At 52.6% G+C, this 16737-nt stretch overlaps 1 protein-coding gene across 2 annotated transcripts in view; it reads right to left on the bottom strand.

The window, feature by feature from the left end:
* Positions 1-12684, bottom strand: part of LOXL2 (lysyl oxidase like 2) — a 16204-nt gene extending 3520 nt beyond the window's left edge. For both annotated transcript variants that reach the window (XR_003531904.1, XM_027668925.1), the window contains exons 1-6: positions 12469-12684; positions 9086-9269; positions 6503-6654; positions 5488-5655; positions 2820-2985; positions 1913-2156 (exon numbers count right to left, since the gene is read on the bottom strand). Coding sequence is in view for 1 of the 2 variants with exons in the window: in XM_027668925.1 (XP_027524726.1) it covers positions 1913-2156; positions 2820-2985; positions 5488-5655; positions 6503-6654; positions 9086-9269; positions 12469-12684 (1130 nt within the window). In the remaining variant the exon portion in view is untranslated. The remainder of the gene's footprint in view (positions 1-1912; positions 2157-2819; positions 2986-5487; positions 5656-6502; positions 6655-9085; positions 9270-12468) is intronic.
* Positions 12685-16737: the final 4053 nt, after the last annotated feature.

Genomic DNA, 16737 nt, shown 5'->3' with positions numbered 1-16737 from the left:
TCCCAGCTCTGGGAATGTCCATCCCAGCTCTGGGAATGTCCATCCCACCTACGGGAATGTCTATCCCAGCTCTGGGAATGTCCATCCCAGCTATGGGAATATCTGTCCAAGGATGGGAATGTCTATCCCAGCTATTGGAATATCTATCCCAGCTCTGGGAATGTCTATCCCAGCTATGGGAATGTCTGTCCCAGCTCTAGGAGCTGCACAGCTCAGCTCTGAGTGAGGCAAAGGCACAGACAGGCCCTAAATCAGCACCAGTTGCTTAAGAATTAAGTAATAAAAAAAAAAGAAAAAAAAAGAGGAAAAAAGTGCATAAATCCTCTCCTTTCCAGCTGTAAAAATAATCAAGCTTTAAAAACTTCCCATCACCATAATTGCACGTGGATTGACAGATAAAGGAGGAGGGAGGAAGGAAGGGGAGGAAATTTTTCCTTTTTACCTCCTCCTGCCTTTCCCCTGACTTAGAAAAAACCCCAAACAAACAACACATAAATTGCCATCAGCCAGAAGTGAATCACTTTTCACTCTCTGCTCCAGGTCTTTCCCATTTTTGTCCCGTTTCCACATCCAAAGGCAGCTGAACAGGAGCTCGCAGTGCTGGAGGGAAAGCAGAGGCACAGGGCTGTGCATTTGGGGCACATTTGGCTGCCTCTGCTCAGAGCTGGAGGCTCTCAGGTCTGACTCAGATTCTGAACTATGTCTGAACCACCCCGAGGGGTGTTTGCATTCTGCTGTTTACAGACTGGAAAGACTGAAGAGGGACTGAGTTCATCCCCCTCCCTCTGAACAGAATCCACTTTTGAAGCACAGACAGCTCGTGGCCTTTCCCTGTCTCACCTCACTTCCAAGTGCCCCCTCATCCCTGTCTCACCTCGCTCAGCTCTTTATAAAGACTACAAAGAACTCTTAGATTTGAGAATTTTCTTGCACCAGGGGCAGGACAGGAGCTGTGCACTGAGTCACTTCGCTGCCTTTTACCCCAAAAGGAGAGAAAAATCAACCTTGTACCAGCCATCATTCCACAAGCAAAGCACCTGGATGGCTTCCAGCTCCTTTTCCTCCCTTGATTCAGTTGAAAGTGTCTTTCCCCCTCAAAAGTGGTGCATTTATGGGGGTGAATTTACTGTTGGTCAAAAAATAAACATAAAACCCAGCTGGTTTAGTGGAGTGGGGATGCATTTAAAAATGCAGAATTGACAGGATTTTTGGGGTCCTTTTCCAGAGGAGGGAAGCAGCTCAGGTGGCTGCACCTTTCTACATGTGGTGGGTGTGTGGAAAGATGGGTCCTGTCTGTACATATGAAGCTATCACAGGATCATGGGTTGGAAAGGATCTCAAAGCTCCAATTTGAGGAGTATCAGGATCTGCTGACCCAGGGGCAGCATCTCTTGGTGTTGAGGGGCATTCAGAGATCACAGAATCCCAGACTGGTTTGGGTTGAAAGGGACCTCAAAGCTCATCCAGTTTGAGGAGTATCAGGATCTGCTGACCCAGGGGCAGCATCTCTTGGTGTTGAGGGGGATTCAGAGATCACAGACTCCCAGACTGGTTTGGGTTGGAAGGGACCTTAAAGCTCATCCCGTTCCACCCCCTGCCATGGGCAGGGACATCTTCCACTGGACCAGATTGCTCCAAGCCCTGTCCAGCCTGGCCTTGGACACTTCCAGGGATGTGGCACGGATACAGTGCCCTTGGCCAGACACCTCTCCCAAGGAAAGCTCCCCACTTGCCTTGTTTATATCCCATTCTCAACAAGATGCTTTCCCTGCTCTCAGGGGGTGACAGCGACCCCGGCACACGTCACAGCCCCACACCCACAGCCCCAGCACCTCCTCCCTGTGCTCCCACAGCAGGACAGCCCCCCGGGCAGCAGGAAGGGGTGGGAGCAGAGCCCAGCTGAGGCACCCACCGGTGGCAGTCGTGCCAGACCCAGGCGTGGCGGCCGTTCTTGGGGCGGAAGTCGGACTGGCCGTTGTTGTGGATCTGGGAGGAGAAGCGCAGCAGGCGCCGGTACCCCGAGGTGATGGAGGTGTTGGCAGCAGAGCTGGCCAGGCAGTTCTCCTCCAGGGCACACTGCAGCATGAACATGGGCCTGTCCTCCAGGTAGGCAGTCTGCTCCACCAGCTCCGCGTTCAGCACCAGGTCGGGGGCGGCTGGAGGGGAGGAAGGGGTTAAATGGGCTAAAAACACCCCACGAGTGTCTGCCAGAGGTGAAGGTCAGCCCCTTCCTCACCCTGTGCTCCTCAGCCTCGGCAGCAGCAGTTTGAGTCATGGAATCACAGGATGGGTTGGGTTGGAAAGGACTTGAAGCTCATCTAATTCCCACTCCCCTGCCACGGGCTTGGGTTGGAAGGGACCTTAAAATCATCCAGTGCCACCCCTTGCCATGGGCAGGAACACCTTCCACTAGCCCAGGTTGCTCCAGCCTGGCCTTGGACACTCCCAGGGATGGGGCAGCCACAGCTCCTCTGCCCTCAGAGGGAAGAATTCCTCCCCAGCATCCCACCTATCCCTGCCCTCCGGCAGTTGGAGGAGGAAGAGCTGCAGGTGTAACTATTCACCATATGTGAACAGCTGACCTTAAAGCTCATCTCATTCCCGCTTCCCTGCCATGGGAAGGGACACCTTCAACCATCCCAAGTTGCTCCAACCCGGCCTTGGACACTTCCAGGGGATGGAGCAGCCACAGCTCCTCCGGGAGTAGGAACCCACCCCTATTTTGCCACGTCCAAGGTACAACACAGGTCACCCCGTTCCCTCTGGGAATTTTGGGGCAGACACCGGTGGCCAGGTGGGATAAACCCTGAGTTACTCACTCTCTGAACAGGACACCCCAGCTCCAAACCTGCCCCCTCCCCTGGGGCAGGACACGTGGGCTCCGTCGTGCCGGCAGTGGGCCAGCGACATCTCCGTCCCCGAGCACTTGACCCCGCTCATGACCACGCTGTCAGCACTCACGTCCCCGTGCCAGTACCATGTTTCCTGGGCAGAAAGGCACAAAAAAAAGGCGTCTCACACACTCCCCGGGGGTTCAGTGGGCTCTCTGAGGAATATTTACTCCCCTGTAACCTGGGATTCTCCCTCCGGTGAAGGTCGGTGTGAGATCCCACACAGTGCGGGAGGAGGATCTCAGTGAACTCAGGGAAGCAGAAGGCTGATCAACCCAGATTTTTAACCCCAGTCCCATATTCCCCACCCTAAACATCTCAGCAAATCTTTCTTCCTGTTTCTGAGCTGGTTTAAATCTCCCCTTGTTTTTAATTCCACCCTGGCGAGTTCATCCCGGGGCTCTTGGAAGTCATCGGGGCTGTGCCTTTGGGAGGGGTGCCTAGCATTTAAACCACATTGCCTTGTGACATCTGGGCACTTGGGAGGGCCACGAGCAGTGCCAGGGGTTCTGCTTGCACAAGGAGGGGAGGCAGAGTTACAGCCATGCTGGAAATGCCAGTGGGAAAAAGGAATCTGAGGAGTATCAGGACTAACAGGATCTGCTGACCCAGGGGCAGCATCTCTTGGGGTTGAGGAGGATTCAGAGATCACAAAATCCCAGACTGGTTTGGGTTGGAAGGGACCTTAAAATCACCCAGTTCTACCTCCTGCCATGGGCAGGGACACCTTCCACTGGCCCAGGTTGCTCCAACCTGACCTTGGACACTCCCAGGGATGGGGCAGCCACAGTTTCTCTGGGAAATCCTTTCCAGGTCCTCACCACCCTCCCAGGGAGGAATTTCATCCCAATATGCCACCTAAGCCTCCCTCTGGCAGTGGGAAGCCACTGTGTGTCCTGTCACTCCAGTTCCTGATGAAGTTCCCTGGTCCTCTTCATCCCCCAGTTACACCAAACCCATGGGAAATGTCACTTAATTAACTCACAAACTCAAAACCCTGATGGCACAACTTTGGTGGACGGTGGGGGGGGGAGGGGGAGGAAGAAAGAACTTAAAAAATCCGATCAGATGTCTCAGTGTCCAAACTGGGAGCCCGTTTCCAGGAAAAGAAAACCCATCTGTGCCATGGCTCCCATGGCAAGAGGCTGCCTGGGAGCCCTGCGTGCAGCGCTGCACACACAGCCTGCCCTGTTCTGCACACTGGGGCTTTATGCTCCTGGAGCTGGGGCAGCATAAGGGCCTTTTCTGTTTGGAATTCCAGCAGCCTCAGCTAAAGGAAAAAATGTCTTGTTCCCTGCTGGACTCTCAGGGCTGTGCCAACAGAGCCAGGCCAGTGCTCAGGGATGTGGGTGTTCTCTGGGATCTGCAGGGGGGAAGCAGCTGGAGGAACCAGCTGGTGCAGGGGAATCCTTCCTGCTGGATTTCCAATCCCTTGGGGAGCTGCAGATCCCCTCTCTGGCCATGAAAATTGGTTGGATTGGTTGGAATCTACTCATGACCCAGTGTGTGCCAGAGGTCATCGATCCCAGAATGGTCTGGGTAGGAGGGGACCCCAAAGATCTTGTTCTACCCCCCCTGCCACAGGCAGGGACACCTTCCCCTAGCCCAGGTTACTCCAAGCCCTGTCCAACCTGGTCTTGGACACTTCCAGGGATGGGGCAGCCACAGCTTCTCTGAGAAATCCTTTCCAGGGCCTCCCCACCCTCCTCCTGGACACTTGGTCACTGCTCAAAGACCAACTGAGGGAAACCTGAGCCTGGAGCAGGACGAAAACAACAGCTTTGCCCAGAGCTGCAGCAGCTCCTTCTGCTCCAAACCTCCCTCCTCGTGGCTCTTGTGCAACAGGGTTTAACCCTCGGGGTCTCTCCAGCTCATGCCTGGAATTTGAGTGCTGCAGTTGGGGTTGTTTTTTTGGATAAACCTTCCTCCTCCTCCTTGTCCTCCTCCAGCATACCTAACCCATCCACAGGAGTACAAAACCCAGGGAGGGGATGGCTCAGGGGCTCACCTGGAGGGTGTCAGGTGCCACCATGGCCTCCTAAACCTTCCTCCTCCTCCTCCTCCTCCTCCTCCAGCATCCCCAAACCCATCCAAAGACACCCAAAACCCAAGCAGGGGAGGGTTCAGGGGCTCATCTTGAAGGTGAGGCTGTCAAAGTCCAACTCCATCTGCCAACACACCACCACAGCCTCCTCAACCCTCCTCTTTCTCCTCTTCCTCCATCCTCCCCAAACCCAACCCCAGACACCCAAACCCAGGCAGGGGAGGGTTCAGGGGCTCACCTGGAAGGTGCAGCTGGCAAAGCCCAGCCCCACTACGGCCTCTTAAACCTTCCTCCTTCTCCTCCATCATCCCCAAACTGATCCCCAGACACCCAAACCCACCCCCAGAGACCCCAAACCCCAGGCTGAGGAGGTTGAGGGGCTCACCTGGAAGGTGTGGCTGGCGAAGCCCAGCCCCAGATGGCAGCACATCACCATGGCCTCCTGAACCTTCCTCTTCCTCCTCTTCTTCCATCATCCCCAAACCCACCCCCAGAGACCCAAACCCACCTCCTGACACCCAAACCCAGGTAGGGAAGGGTTCAGGGGCTCACCTGGAAGGCGTGGCTGGCGAAGCCCAGCCCCAGCTGCCGGCACACCACCATGGCCTCCACGGTGCCCCAGTTGTCGCTGCAGACCGTGCCCCACCTCAGGGTGCCGTTGCGCTCGGCCAGGACCTCCACCCTGCCCTCGTAGGGGTTGCGGCCTCCACTCAGGCGCAGCTGCAGGGCACAGACCCCCCCAGGGGCAGTCAGGCCATGGCACAACCCCCCGGGGATGTGGGGCAGCACCCGGGGGCTCCTCGGGGCTGGGAGTCCCCGAGCTCGCACGGCTCAGTTTGGGCACTGATGTAGTCGGGGTCACCTCCCACCCAGGGTAGGGGATGGTCCAGCTGAGCCCTGCAGCTCAAAGGGGGCTGGAGCAGCTGCAGGAATAACACACTCCCTGGGAAAGCTTCCCTTCCCTGCTCCTTTAGAGCTCTGGAAGGAGCGTTGGCTCAGGGGAACCTGCGGCAGGTTTGTGCAGAGTCATGGAATGGTTGGGTTGGAAGGGACCTTAAAAATCTTCTCATTGCAGCCCCTGTCACGGGCAGGGACACCTCCCACTAGAGCAGGCTGCTCCAAGCCCTGTCATAGAATCCCAGAATCAGCTGGGTTGGAAGGGACCTCTGAGATCATCAAGTCCAACCCTTGATCCAACCCCGCCGTGGTTCCCAGCCCATGGCACTGATGCCACATCCAGTCTCATCTTAAAAACCTCCAGGGATGGAGAATCCCTGGGCAGCCCATTCCAATGGCTGAGCACCCTCTCTGCAAAGAATTCCTTCCTAATATCCAACCTAAACCTCCCCTGTCCTTCCATCCTTTCTTTCTTCATTTGTAAGAAAGGAAGCTCAAAGCTCGGCCTAAAAAGGGAGCATCGCCCTCATTTTCCCTCCTAAAACCCCAACGAAACCCTCGTGGCTCAGGTGAAATGATTCCTTCCCAGTGCTGTGCCCTGGCAGGTGAGACCCCAGCGTGCAGACACCTGGCAAACATTCCCTGGCCCCTGGATCACCCGGCTCCTCACCTGGTTCTGGAAGCCCATGGCGGGGACGTTGCACCTCACAGCAGCATCTTCCTCGTGGTTGCAGCCCTGGGACTCCACGTTGAACTTGCAGTCAGTGACTGACTTCTCAAAGCCTGTGCAGTCGATCTCGTTCAGGTGGATTGGGCCCATCCCTTGGGGGTGGGGGGAAAGAAGGAAAAAAAGAGGTTTTTGCTTTCTGCCTGTGCTGCTGCGTGGGGAGGAGATGTTAATACCCTGCAGACACCACGCCAGCCTCCAGCATTCCAAACACCCTGAAAAAAAAGCCACTGGTTTCGTGTGAAAACAAACCAAAAAGCTGCAATATCCTTATTAATATTTTCACTGTTAAATTCTTGCCAGTGTTCTCCGGGGCTCCGGCAGGCAAGAACCCCAGAAACAGCCAAGTTTCCACCGTTACATAATTTACAAACTTCAGCTGCAGGAATTCACAAATTATGACCTTTTGGCTGGGTCTGTGTGCTGGAATCTGCTCCCAGTCAAGCCTGAATTTAACTGGGACATGGACACGTTTGCTGGGACAATAAAGCAGAAAACCACAGGGAGGGAGGGATGAGGTGTCACTAAAATAAATCTGGGGCAGGTGGTGTGGGCTGCAACACAGCAGTGAATATCAATCATCCCATACTGCAAAGAGGTGCTGGGACACAAATGGGAATAATCTGGGAGGACAAGTGGCATCCGAGATGAGGCTGGTTCTTCCCACCAGCCTCAGAACACCCTGGGATCATAGAATCATAGAATCAGCTGGGTTGGAAGGGACCTCTGAGATCATCAAGTCCAACCCTGGATCCACTACTGCTGCAGTTCCCAGCCCATGGCACTGATGCCACATCCAGTCTCTTTTTAAAAGTCTCCAGGGATGGAGAATCCATCCCTTCCCTGGGCAGCCCATTCCAAGGGCTGAGCACCCTCTCTGCAAAGAAATTCTTCCTAATCTCCAACCTAACCCTCCCCTGGCACAGCTGAAGCCCGAGCCCTCTTGTCTTGCTGATGGTTGCCTGGGAAAAGAGCCCAACCCCCAGCTGGCTCCCCCCTCCTGTCAGGGAGTTGCAGAGAGTGAGGAGGTCTCCCCTGAGCCTCCTCTTCTCCAGACTGAACAGCCCCAGCTCCCTCAGCCTCTCCTCACAGCACCTGTGCTCCAGTCCCTTCCCCAGCCTCGTTGCTCTTCTCTGCACCTGCTCCAGCCCCTCAATGTCCTTCCTGAGCTGAGGGCCCAGAGCTGGACACAGCACTCCAGGGGTGGCCTCACCAGTGCTGAGTCCAGGGCAAGAATCACTTCCTTGGACCTGTTGGCCACACTGTTCCTGAGCCAGGCCAGGATCCATTGGCCTTCTTGGCCACCTAGGCACACTCTGGCTCCTGTTCAGCTTCCTGTCCATCCCAGCTCCCAGGTCCCTTCCTGCCTGGTTGCTCTCCAGCCCCTCTGTCCCAGCCTGTAGCGCTGCAGCTGGAACAAACCAAAGTGTAACCACGGACACGGAGTTAACTGGGAGAGTCTCCCCTCTGCAGCTGGGGGGGAGTTTGGGCCAGCAGAGCTCCTTTTCCTGCCACGAGGGGATGATCCCGCTGCTGGGGGGAGCTCAGCCATCCCAAAGGACACTTCTGACAGGGAGCACTGATGGATGGCCGGGGCTGAGCAGGAGAAGAAAGGGAAGCCTGTGGGAATCGGCCGCCGCCAAGAGTTTTCCAGGCTGCGGGAGACAGCAGGGAACGGAGCGTTCCATGTTCTCCTCCCTCACGTGGCAGCCTCTCCTCCCCTCCCCACAACGATGATTAAGCTGTTTCCTACATGCAGTTAAACACTCCAGCAGATTTCATCCCACCACAAGAGGGTTTTGGCAAACCCAGCGGATGGGTCACGTTTTAAAGCTTTCCAGACTCAGGACACCACGTGTTGTTTCCTTCCCTCCCCTCCTCCGAGTCTCCAAAGAAGATTCACCCTTTCCTTTGTTCTCACAGGAAGGGTTTGGTGTCATTTGCTTTCCCATTCCCACCACAGGAGCAAGGTGTGGGAATCCCCAGGTGGTTTCAGAGGGTGTAAGTTCTCCTTTGAGTTACCATTTCCCACATTTTGGGATTTAAACCAGCTCCCAGACACAGGAAATCCAAACCCAAACCTGGCTCTGAGCTGTTCAAATGCCCTTCTATTTATAATGGGCTTATAAATGACTTTATAAATTACTGTTCTGGTTTAAATTGGAGCATTTGAAGTCTGGATTCAGGACTCATTTTTGCCAGGAACCTTCTAGTAATGCATTCCACCATGGTGTGGTTCTAGAGGACTCAAAGGGAGCTTTAGAGCAACAGATGTGATAATGAAGAATTAATTACTGGAACAGCTGTCTGAGCAAAAGGTTAAGCTCATCATCCCCAAACTTCTTTCAAGGAATCTTGAACATCTTTTTAAGTCACATATTCCAGCCTGGCCTCCAGAGACTCGTTAAGGTCAGAGGAGACATTTCTGGTCCCCGGGGCAAATATTCCAGTAAAAACACGCTCTGTCCCGTATCCTGCAGGGCTCTTGGAGCTGGACAAGGCCCCAGCAGCCCCTGGGGGTCTTACCTTGGCCCAGCCTTGCTCCTGTGATGGCCTCCTTGGCGCTGCCAAAGCCCAGCTCCCGGCACACCACGCTGGCCGACACCAGGTTCCAGTTGTCGTCACAAACCGTCCCCCACTCCCCGTTTTTCAGCACTTCCACTCGTCCCTCGCCTGTGTTGGCTCCTCCTTTCAGCCTCACCAGTGGTTGCTGCAAGACACGAGGCGGGAGAGGAGTTAATTCCCACTCCCACTGCCTAATTCCATGTCCTGCCCTCTGCAGCTCCTGTCTGCCGGAAAGTTGGGCCCCCAAAACTGTTAGAGAACCACAGAACTAAAACCCCACCACCACACAATTCCAGTGGCCAAAAGCTCTGGATGGAAGGAGATCTTTACCTGCAAACACTCATGGTGTGCACAGAGATGTTTCTCATGTCCCTACACATGGGCAGGGAATTGGAAAAAAAAAAAGATATTTTAGTTCTCTGTAGGTTTAATGTTTGGATTTAGGAGCCTTTTTCTGCTGGTGCACACAGGCTGGACATGGAAAAACCCAATTCTCATGTCCCTTGGGAGTTATGTCCCTTGGAGAATGGCCCCAAGCCTGCTGGTGCCCAAGCCTCATGCCCTGGCTGCCACTAAAGGGGTTTATTTGCTGTTCAGACCTCCAGACCAGGCTCCTGGGTTAATCCAGGACCAACATGGAGCTCAAGCCACCTCAAACCCGCCTGTCTGCTGAGTTCTGAGCAGTGGAATCAGTGATCTGGCAGATCCCAGCCAGAGATGCACAGCTCCAGTTTCCCTCGCTCCTGGTTTGATATCATTATGTTATTATCTCTTTCTACTTTTCTATTATTATCTTATCATCTATCAATCACCCACAGCTTTGCCCAGTGCCAGGTACAGACCTGCCACTTGCTGCTGCACCTGAGAGGTGGGTTGTGCTGGTGGCAGCAGAGTCAAAGCTTTGGGAACACCAAGAATCCTTAACTTTTCCAACTGGCAGCAGGCTGGGGTCACACAAAGGACATGCAAAGCCCAAACAAAGGCTTAAGGAATTACTTGGCAGCGTGTGTGGCTCAGAAGATTAGTCATGATTTACAAGACCTTTCACCTTTCGGGCCTAAATCCCTCAAGCTCTCGTGCAGGGAAGAGCCCGGGATCCAGGCAGGGATTGCACTATTCCCACCACAGCAGTTTTGGGAGGTGTTACCACCTGAGAAGAGCCCAGAGATCCTCCTAAAGCCACACAGATCCAGGGCTGGGCGATGCAGCTCCAACCCCACCCAGAGCACCCCTGGAAAAACCCCTCTAACCCAGCATTTGGGGCCTCCAGACCCCAAAATCGTCCCTGTATCCTAAGGCTGCAGCTGGAAAGTTTCCCTTGGCATCCACTGAACCATGTTTGCTGCACGTTAAGCTCTTCTTTCCTATTCAGTCACCCCCCTGACCCTGAGCACAACCAGCTCCAGGGTTGTTTTACAAGGCTTTTTGCATATCCCGGGATTTTTACAGCCCTTTCCTCGCTAGACTAAACAAACACAGCTCCCCAACCTTCCTGCAGGCCGTGTTTTCCCAGTCTCCCAGGGCATTTCCTTGCTGAGGAATGCAGAGGTAGAGGAAATGCCAACTGATTTCCCTCGTCCCTCCACAGGGAAAACCAACCCAGCAGGATTCCAGTGGCTGTGGAACAGCAAAGCCTGGCAGCAACCGGGCACCAGTTCAACTGGCTGGGACAGAGCAGCTCCAACAGGAACGTGACCCTGGGATTTTCCCACTCCTTGCTCCCAGTTTTGCCAGCTCCCACCCTCCAGGAGGCAAGGAAGTAGGAATTTCATGGGGTAGGGGTTAGCTGGGCTTGCAGGGAGACGGGAATACTTGGAGGGGACGTTGGCACGAGGTGTTCGGGTCCTACAGCCGAGAGCTGATGGTGGATTTACACCCCAAGGGTTTTCCTGATCAAACTCACAGGGGGTTAGACGGGATATTAGGGAGAAATTCCTCTCTGGGAGGGTGGGGAGGCTCTGGAAAGGATTTCCCAGAGAAGCTGTGGCTGCCCCATCCCTGGGAGTGTCCAAGGCCAGGTTGGAGCAACCTGGGCTAGTGGAAGGTGTCCCTGCCCATGGCAAGGGGTGGCACTGGATGAACTTTAAGGTCCTTTCCAACCCAAACCACTCCAGGGTTCCATGACTCTTCCCCAGCTTTGTATTCCTGAGCAGGGTCTGGAATATCCCTTGGGTTAGTTGGGATCAGCTGTCCCAGCTCTGTCCCCTCCCAGCTTCTTGTGTCCTTCCAAAGTCTTTCAAAGCCTTGAGGTTGTGCAGCCCTGCTCAGCAACACCAAAACCTTCTCAGTGTTAACAGCACAGATTCAAAATGCTGTGAGCAAAATTAACTCTATCCCAGCCAAACCAACAGACTGGAAAATTCAGCCGAGGGAAAAAACCAAGATATACAGGATAGAAATTAAAATACATATTGCCTGGAGAATGTATCCATGTGCTTTGAGAAATTTGGGGGGAAGATTCAACGTGTCCTCAGGCAATTTTTAATTTGCTTTTGTAGCTGTGTGAGGAGATGGAACAGCAGCAGCTTCCTGGAGTCTCACCACAGGGATACTCAACCTGGGGATGGGACTCTCCAAAGTGAAGCAAAAAGCTGGATTTTATCCATCATTTCAGCCCTCAGACCTGATGAGCCAGAGGTTTGTGCTCCAGTTTCTTGGAGCGCCCAAGCTCGGAGCAAACTGGTGAGGTGGGATTAACGACCTTTGAGGTGCCTTCTGATGCCTTAAGCCCCTAATGGTTTTTTATTTCTTTTAATATTTGTAAGACTTGTAAGTTTTATAAGTAGGTTTTAAAAGCAGAAACCCTCCCTTCTTTGTCCCTTGTCCCTTTCCCTTTCTCCAGTACCCTTGTTTATACATTCCTTAACCCTCTTCCCTCATTCTATGCTCCCTATATCAGCCCTACTCCTGAATCCAATAGAAATGTTTAGTCTTTTGTCAAGGCAAGGCCCAGACAGTTGACAGAACAGCATATCTGGGCCTAAACCACAGAATGAAGTCAAGAATTAGGTAACTATGTACCCTTTGTGCTCTGATGATGGTGAAGGTGATGAAGTAGGTGGTCCCGAAATGCACCCCAGACCCATTTTAAGGGGGTGGACCCCGGGGAGTTCCAGAGAAAAGGCCACAGGGTGGACACATCTGGGATTGGATGGATGGTATAAAATGTAACCTCTCGGGCACAGGGGGGCACGTCTTGTAACATCTACTGCCTTGGCAAATAACCCCTTTCTTATCTCACCCCTAATTAACTGCTCCGGGAGATTTTTTCAGCACCCACGGCAACACTTCCAACCCAAACCACGCTGGGATTGGGGGCCAGGTGGGGTTTTCTCCCCGCTCACCTCCTGCCTGAAGGCTTTTCGGAAGCCACTGTGGCTGCTGGGGGCGAAGGCCCGGCCGGGGACGCAGCTGACGACGGCGGGCAGCCCGTTCTCACACGTCACGTTCTTCCCCACGGCCAGGTGGTTCCCCAGTTTGCAGCTGGAGATGTGAGCCTCATTCCCACTGCAGTCCATGGAGTAAGCCCAGTAATGCTGCTTCCTTCTGCTGGCAAACATCCTGAGAGGAATAAAAAGAGGAGACGGGGGAAAGTCGGGAATCCGGATAAAAACCGCGCTGGTGTGGTGGTGGGTTGGGGGGGTGGGGGATGCCTTGGAATAAAATTGGGATGGAAAAGGGTGGTTTGGAGGCTGAGATAAAATTGGGGTTGAATAGGAATTGTTTGGAGGCTGAAATAAAATTGGGATGGAACAGGAATTGTTTGGAGGCTGAAATAAAATGAGGATGGAACAGGAATTGCTTGGAGGCTGAAATAAAGCTGGGACTGAATAGGATTGTTTGGAGGTTGAAATAAAACTGGGATGGAACAGGATTGTTTGGAGGCTGAAATAAAATTGGGGTTAAATAGGAATTGTTTGGAGGTTGAAATAAAATTGGGGTTAAATAGGAATTGTTTGGAGGTTGAAATAAAATTGGGGTTAAATAGGAATTGTTTGGAGGTTGAAATAAAATTGGGATGGAATAGAATTGTTTGGAGGCTGAAACAAAATGAGGATGGAACAGGAATTGCTTGAAGGCTGAAATAAAACTGGGATGGAACAGGATTCCTTGGAGGTTGAAATAAAACTGGGATGGAACAGGATTCCTTGGAGGCTGAAATAAAGCTGGGACTGAATAGGATTGTTTGGAGGCTGAAATAAAACTGGGATGGAACAGGAATTGCTTGGAGGCTGAAATAAAACTGGGATGGAACAGGATTGTTTGGAGGTTGAAATAAAATTGGGGTTGAATAGGAATTGTTTGGAGGTTGAAATAAAATTGGGATGGAATAGAATTGTTTGGAGGCTGAAATAAAATGAGGATGGAACAGGAATTGCTTGAAGGCTGAAATAAAACTGGGATGGAACAGGATTGTTTGGAGGTTGATCCATTAATACACATTCTCTTTGTTAAAGTGTCACTTAGAATCATGGAATCATTAAGGTTGGAAAAGACCTCCCAGATCATCAAGTCCAACCACCTGGGGTTAAACAGGTCACCTGTAAAAGCTAAAAATCAGAATATGAATCAAAGCAGTTTCAAATAATAGAAAATCCCTGCATCACACACAGGGCTCAGCTCATTCAAACTGAGTGACCAAACTGGGGTGAGCTTGGCCTGGAGAGCCCCAAAAATCCTCTCCCTTTGCTGCTTTCAGCTGGGAGGTGGCAGATTGGGAAAAAACCCCCTCCAGCTCTGCAGCTCCTCTCAAACCTTGGTGTGAACAACCCAACCCTGGAAGCAATTTCCCAGAGCAGGAGCAGTTCCCTTGCTGACATGTTCACAGCAGAGGAGCTTGGCAGCAGCTCCTGCTCCTCACTCCCAAGCTGCCTGGAGCTGCTCCAGGTGCTCCTGAGGAGGAAGGGGGCACGTGGGATAAACTGGGAAGGGAAGGAATCCAGCTTCTGGAAGGGAAGGAATCCACCTCCGGAGCTGAGAGTCAAGGAAACACAAAATGTGGGTCAGATCAAACACAAAATATGGGTCAGATCAAACACAAAATATGGGTCAGATCAAACACAAGATATGGGTCAGATCAGCATCAAAAGGGGGATGGGAAAAGTTAAAAACACAGGCACAGAGGAGTCAACGCCCTGCTGGGATCCTGACGTGGCTTTGTGTGATCCCTGTGCTGCTCCAGGTTCCAGAGCTCCCTGGGATCCAAGGATGGGCTGTGACAAATGGCACATGGGGATGGAACAGGAATTGTTTGGAGGCTGAAATAAAATTGGGATGGGACAGGAATTGTCTGGAGGCTGAAATAAAATTGGGATGGGACAGGAATTGTTTGGAGGCTGAAATAAAGCTGGGATGGAACAGGAATTGTTTGGAGGCTGAAATAAAATTGGGATGGAACAGGATTGTTTGGAGGCTGAAATAAAATTGGGATGGAACAGGATTGTTTGGAGGCTGAAATAAAGCTGGGACTGAAGAGGAGGCTGAAATAAAGCTGTGTGGAACTTCTGGGAGGAAAAGCACCAATTCTGGGCAATTCTGCAGCGGATCCCTGCGGGACTGGGAGCCTGGAGAGCAGCTGGGAAGGGCCAAAGAGCCTTTCCCAGGGGTTGGTTTGGAATTCAAGTGGCCAGGACGAGGTTCTCCCCCCAGCACGGGGGCTGATTTTCAGGGTCAGGGAGATTGGAGGGACTCTCCTCTCCTCCCTCCTGCTCACTGAGCTCTGCTGACCAGCTCAGCAGTTCTCTGGGCTCACAGCCACTGACTAATCCCTTCTGGAGCCAAATTTCCCTGGGCTGAGGTTGGGGATGGATCCAGCCAGGCTGGAGATAGAGATGCAGCAGCAACACATGATGTGGGGCTGGGAGGGATGGAGCAGGGATGAGATCCTGCCTGGCCCAGGGGGAAAACCGGCTGTCAACACAGAGTAGAAGCTGTCAGGGACCCTGAACAAGGCAAAAGGAATGGGAAATGGGAAGAGAGAATTAAAATCCCAAAAAATAAACCCACGAAACCAGGGAGGCACGAAGCACCAGCCACTTCTCAGCTGGAATTGAGAACCTGAAGGAATATTTTCACCCTCCACAGACAGGCCCAGGGAGCTCCATGAACTCCAAAGCAGACAAGAAACAGCCTGTCTTGGGGAAATTACGATGGGGATGCCTTAGAATAGCAAACAATGACCTCATCCTGGAAATTTCATGAGGCATCAACATCTGGTTGGTATTAACAGCCCTTGGTAGGCTGGGGAGAAATAAAACCCCACCTCAGCTCCCCAGACTGAATATATATATATATATATATATATAAAAAAGCAGAATACAGATGGTCTTTACAGGCAGAAACTCAGGGCATGGCTGCCTTTTAGTTTTTAACACAGAAAGGGTGCAAACAGCTCTCCCTGGTCAAGATCAAGGTCAGAGGTGGCACTGAACTGTCTGGCTGGGAGAGTTCAGCCAATTCCAGGTCGAGTCAGAGTTCAAACCACTCCTGCTGGTGAGGAGAGATGGGCTTTCATCACCTAAAAGCTTTAAGCAAAGCACAGGTGAAGCCCAAGGGCTGTGGGAAGTGGTTAAAGAAGCCTTGTTGGGTAAGAGAGGTCAGGATAGGTTGGATGTTAGGGAAAGATCCTTTATCCAGAGGGTGTTCAGGCACTGGAATAGGTTCCCAAGGGAACTGGTCACAGCCCCAAGGCTGCCAGAGCTCCAGGAGTGTTTGGACAATGCTCTCAGGGTGGGATTTTGGGGTGTCTATGCAGGGCCAGGGTTTGGACTGGATGATCCTTGAGAGTCCCTTCCATGATTGTATGACTTGGGGAGCAGAAAACAAGTCCTCACACACACCTAGAGGGCAGGAAAAGTCACCCTGACCCCACAGAGCAGGGGCTGGGAACTCCCCCTGGGCTGGGAGCACAAAGTTTGTCCCCCTGAGAAACCCTTCAAGTGTTTATGGAAGGGAAGGAGCTGCTACCTTCGGCCTCTGGGAGGGCTGAAGGGAAGCCACACCTGCCAGAGCCCTTCCACAAGGAATTTTACTGCAAGAACTGAAGTGATGAACAGCCCTACACACCTGAGCAGGTTTGTTGTGGGAGGAGCAGACTGGTTGAACTGGGAGGTGCTGTTTGGGCTGACACTGAACGGAGGATCCTGGAGCTGCTCAGCATTTCCAGCCATTTCTTTGACAAATCATGAAGCTTTAAAGCTTAAAAAGGCATCAGGTCCATCTTTCTGCCTCAGGCATCCCCTGATCCCAAATTTCTCCTCTCTCCATCAGCAAAATCCATTAAATTCTGCTCTGCTTTCCCAGCCAGAGCAGGAACTGGGAGGAGGAGTGAACAGCAGCCCCTGTATATAAAACCACTTTGAAGAATGAACAAGAACAGGGAAACAACACTGAGCTGGGTTTCATTTCCTCCCATAAATTGTGCTGTCAGCTCCAGAGGCCGAGTTGCATTCGGGAATAAAACCCTGGCACTGGGACAACGATGAACTAAGTTGTTTTCTTTCAAGCAAGATCCATCTGCAAATCATTTCACCTCCCACCATTGTGCAGGAGCAGGGGATCTGCAAGCTCAGCAGGCAGGGCTGGACTTTGGGGGGATGTGGGAAGGGGCACTC

This window comes from Corapipo altera, unplaced genomic scaffold, assembly GCF_003945725.1.
Source record: "Corapipo altera isolate COAL_440 unplaced genomic scaffold, ASM394572v1 182, whole genome shotgun sequence".
In the NCBI taxonomy this organism is placed as follows: domain Eukaryota; kingdom Metazoa; phylum Chordata; class Aves; order Passeriformes; family Pipridae; genus Corapipo; species Corapipo altera.
This window is presented reverse-complemented; position numbering and strand designations above follow the sequence as displayed.